Source organism: Egretta garzetta, unplaced genomic scaffold (genome assembly GCF_000687185.1).
Source record: "Egretta garzetta isolate BGI_Z169 unplaced genomic scaffold, ASM68718v1 scaffold376, whole genome shotgun sequence".
Classification (NCBI taxonomy): domain Eukaryota; kingdom Metazoa; phylum Chordata; class Aves; order Pelecaniformes; family Ardeidae; genus Egretta; species Egretta garzetta.
In genome coordinates this window covers 32,628-37,078 of record NW_009260017.1, presented here as the reverse complement: position 1 = coordinate 37,078, position 4,451 = coordinate 32,628, and the positions used below count along the sequence as shown (strand labels likewise).

At 60.4% G+C, this 4,451-nt stretch overlaps 1 protein-coding gene across 1 annotated transcript in view; it reads right to left on the bottom strand.

Moving 5' to 3' along the window:
• CFAP45 (cilia and flagella associated protein 45) overlaps nt 1-4,451 on the bottom strand; it is a 13,854-nt gene that overhangs the window by 1,812 nt on the left and 7,591 nt on the right. Inside the window, 7 exon segments of the mRNA XM_035896114.1 lie at nt 12-158; nt 453-582; nt 764-942; nt 1,204-1,374; nt 1,946-2,073; nt 2,543-2,552; nt 3,919-4,059. Of these exon segments, the coding sequence (XP_035752007.1) occupies nt 12-158; nt 453-582; nt 764-942; nt 1,204-1,374; nt 1,946-2,073; nt 2,543-2,552; nt 3,919-4,059 (906 nt within the window).

Genomic DNA, 4,451 nt, shown 5'->3' with positions numbered 1-4,451 from the left:
GGTCCCGTTACCATTTTCTGCCTCTGGTACTCAAGCACCCATTCGTCTGCCATCCTCTCCTGCTCCCGCTGCTCCTCCTTGCGCCGCTGGTTCTCATCGTTGATGCGTTTAATCTCAGCCTGGATTTTCTTCTGTTGTTCCTGCCTCCGCTCCAAGTCCTGAAAACGGTGCCAAGGGCCCGAGGGTGACAGGGCAAGCGCTGCAGCCCGGAGCGCTGCCTCTGCTCCTCCCCACGTGCCTTCCTGAGGGCCCACCAGCACACCGGGGGAGAGGGAGGGCTCAGCGCTTGGTCACTTTCTGAGGGTGCCTCAACTTCCCCAAGAGAGCAGAGCTCTCATTCTGCCGTCTCCACACACCAAGTCTGCCTCACCCAGCACTGGGTCACCCTTCCAACAAGGTCAAAAATCTAACTCCAGCCCCCGCCCCGCTCCCCAGCGGGTCACTGGTCGCACCTTCAGGTCCTCCATCTTCAGTCGCTCCAAGTGCTCCAGCAGCTCCTGGGCCTCCTGGTCCCGTTGCTCGGCTCTCATTGCTTGCTCCTCCGCGTTCTGCTCCATCTGCTTCACAAGCTCCTGCCTCCCTCTGGAAAGAAGAGAGCCTGTGGGCTCCATCCCGCTCCCAGAAGTGGAAATGCCAGCATGGACATCGGGTGTGATGTCTGCTGGCTCGTGCTGTTCGGGCCAGTCACCACGACTGGGAGGCGTGCACGAGGCCTGGGACAAGGAGGGACACCTCCCTGGGGAAGAGGGACCCTTTTGCAGACCTGATCAGCTCCTGCTTCCTCCTGCACTCCAGTTCCTCCTGCATCTCGTCGGCCTTTTTCCTCTCCACCTCCATCATCTTGGCCAGGCGCTTCTCTTCTTCCTCAAGCTCTTTTGCAATGAGCTGCTTCTCAAGGATCTGCGTGTCACGGATCATGTGGCACTTGGCACCGAGTATCAGCTGCGGGGACAGAAGGTTTCCCTGGTCTCTGAGCCAGACTTGGCAGTGGCAGCAGAGACAGACAGGCAGATGAGGAGGGGGGAAAGGGAAGGGGAGGAGGACCCTGGGTAGCACCCAGCAGAGCAGGGCTTAGGTCTCGAGGGGCCAGGTGAGGCTCACGGGGGCTCTCAGCAGCCTGTCTGAGCAGGCAGCTCATGCAGGTCTTAACGTCTGCGGAAGATCCCGCAGCACCGGGTGATGCGCGGGAGCCCCCAGCTCTACCTCGCTGAACTCCTTGATCTCGTCCTCCTGCTCCAGGCGCATCCTGCTCGCCCGCTGCAGCAGGTACTGGGCCCGCTCCCGTGCCTCCTCCTCCAGCTCGCTCAGCTTCCCCGTCTGCTGCTGCAGGGCAGCCCTTTGCTTCGCCGCGCTCTTGCGCTCACTCACTGCCTCCTGGGGGGACAGGCAGCGCTGCCGAAAGCCGGGCGCCCTCCCAGTGCAGCCCCGCGAGGCGGAGCCTGCCCGAGGGTGCTGGGGGCAGCCTGGCCCGTGAGGGGCATGCTCCCCCCGTGTCCCTGGCACGGAGCCGAGGGGCACAGCAGGCTCCCCCAGCACAGGGGCTGGGCAGCCCCTTCCCACACCCCGATGGAGACGCCCCGGTCCCTTTGCAGGGTGGCAGAAATGCAACACAGAGGCTTCGTCACAGCCTCCGGGGTCACCCCGGGCGGGGAGAGCAACCGGCGTGGGATTCCTTCCCCACGCACGGACGGGGCAAACCCAGGGATCCTGCACAGCCCTTCCTGGGCTGGGGAGACCTGGGACACGCAGCTGCGCCACCTCCCCTGCCCGCTGCCCTGGCAGCAAGGGGCGCACCAGAACGTGGCTGAAAGCAGGATGGCGGTGGTGGCCCCCGGGCAGAGCTCCGCTCCGCAAGGCTGGCCCTGTCTGGGCGCATCCCCCTCCACCCGCAGCCCGAGACCTGTCAGCAAGCCGGGAACGAAGGGGCAGGAGGGGCAATGCCTACGAGAACAGCTTCCTTCTCTGCTTTGAGGGCTGCCAGCTTGACCTCGCGCTCCTCCTTGGTCAGGACTCGAGCAGCTTCCTTAATGCGCTGGAAATCCTCCCGGCCAATAACGAGGGATGCTCCCGGCTCTCCCGGTCAGTGGGGAGGCAGAAACAGAAAGTGCGGTGAAAGCGGCACCACAGCGAGGTGCACGGGGGACGGGATGACCGGTGGGGTGGCCAGGGGCCTCCCGGGAAAACCCCAAAGCGCTCAACATAGGCCTCGCCAGCCCCGGTAAAAAAAGCTGAAAGTATTTCAGTCCAGCTTGGCTTTCCCAGCCCTCATTTGGGAAAACTTTGACCACTGCCCCGACCCCTTTTCCAGTGGGACACACTGCTCATCCCTGCCCCTAGACTGACCGCCACTGCTCCTGTGTGCCGGATCGAAACCTCTGTTCTGTGTGGGGAAAGATTTTGGGGAGCAGAAGCTGCCTTTTCACGCTGTTGGGTGACATTCAGCCTGCTCCGGCTCCAGATCCGCACAGCACAGCTCGGCTTCGGCTGCGCTGCCCTGGGAATCCACCCGGCTCGAGGTGAAGAAACGCCGTGCTGCCCAAACGCGGCGCAGGCTCTGCCCTGCCAGCGCTGGCAGGTGTCCCTCCAGCCATCGCCCCGGCTCGCAGGACACTGCAGAGCCACCAACTCTGCCCGTGACTCACGCTGTGGTTTAGAGGAAATCGCTGAAGCTCTTGGTGCCCCCATTTCCCCACTTGTAAAAATGTGGATAATAATACGGGGCTGTTTTCCAGGGGAGTCGTAAGGAGTTAATTACTCTTTGTATTACTCAGATACCATGGTGACGCGTGCGGCGCGGGAGCATGTATTAACCAAATGCACAGAGCACTTTGAAGATGTTCGGGACTAAGAATTTACTCATTATTACTGTGTGTCACCTTTCATCCACCCTTGTGAATATGAAGAGATACCTGCATAATGATCATTCAAGGGCTGCATCACAGCATCGGATTCCGGGACGCTTTAAAGAATGGCTAATGGTCACAACGGCACTAATAAATGTAATGATACAGCGGCCACTGCTTTAGTTGTCTCGGTGTTTGGGTGACCAGCCTGGGATGTCCAGGGCCTGATTTTCAGGAATTAAACCAGTACAAACAGCTTCCACGAGCTTCAGCTGGAGCTGCGGCCGTGCGACACAGCAGGAAACTGGCGCTCAGCTTCGTCAGCGGGGCTAAATAAGAACACGAACGTATAAAACCGGGTACCAGCCTAGAAAGCCTGAGCCAGTGCCGCTGTGCCATTTCACTCTCCGCAAAACCCAAACCCGAAGCACCCGCGGGGCAGGTGTCACGTTTTACAGGGTGTAAGAGGGTCAAAACAGGAAGCAAAGATGAACCTTGCACTGAGCGACAACTACAAGGAAAATTTAGGGAGGTCAAAATGAGGCTAAATTGGAGCTGGCTGGGATAATGGCCCTATTCTCGCCTATGTGCTGCAGGCTTTTAACGAGGTGCAGTAATTAGGGCCAGTGTTCTTACAGTTCAGCCTCGCTTATAAAACATCCCTGTAGAGAAGCACACGGCTTCTGGGGCGCAGGGGCTGCAGGCGACGCGCTGCTGCCTTTTTCACACGGGGCTTTCCCGCGTCGGGGCATGGGAAGCAGCGCTTGGTACGTGCTGGGGGGCAGGGGCCACCCCGGGGGGCTGTTCCACCCAGAAGGAGCTTTCTTGGCTGCTGAGAAGGTTTTATGTTGCTTTTTACTGGTTCTTATGATGATTCAGAGCCTCCGCAAAAGCCCAGTGCTCAGCACGCGCAGCTCCATTGTCACCCAAGCCAGGCGTACCGGCGCGCTGCTGCCATCCCTCCTCCCCCGAGATGTCCCGGCATTCGGCAGGACAAGCTCCGTGCACCGAGGCAGTGCTGCGACAGACACGCGGGGCCCTGAAAGCGCCTCAGAGCTGCCGCTCGGGCACAGACTTACACGAGGTCACGGATGAAGTCCTTGGTGATGAGGCGGATGGTCTCAGGCTTGTGCCCGCCAGCGGGCGATGCTTTTGGGGCAGTCTGCACATCCCGAAGGATCACGATGGGGCTGCCAGACCGCGACTGCTGCAGGCTCTGCAAGAAAGGACGGGGTTTCCTACAGCTTTGCTGCCACCGCCCCGTGCTCAGCGCTCTGCCCCCAGCTCCTGGGCACAGAGGTGCTCTGGGCACGAGGGGCCCCGTGTTCCCATGAGCTCAGGCGCTTTCTGGCACCCTCTCGTACCACCAAGCCCAGTGAAGGCTGGGCACGGAAAGGGGTTTTTGCCTCAGCAGCTCCGAAGTCCTGATGAGGACACGGGGAGAACCAAAACTACCCCTACAGCACTGGTTTTACTGTAAAAATCCGGGCATCAGTCTCTCACCCAGCTCTGAAGTAAATGATGAGCTGATAGCTGTTTGCTCAGGGCAAGACCTCTCAACGCTCGCTCATCACCTCGGCTACCTTGAGCCGGTGGCAGCTGCCCCTG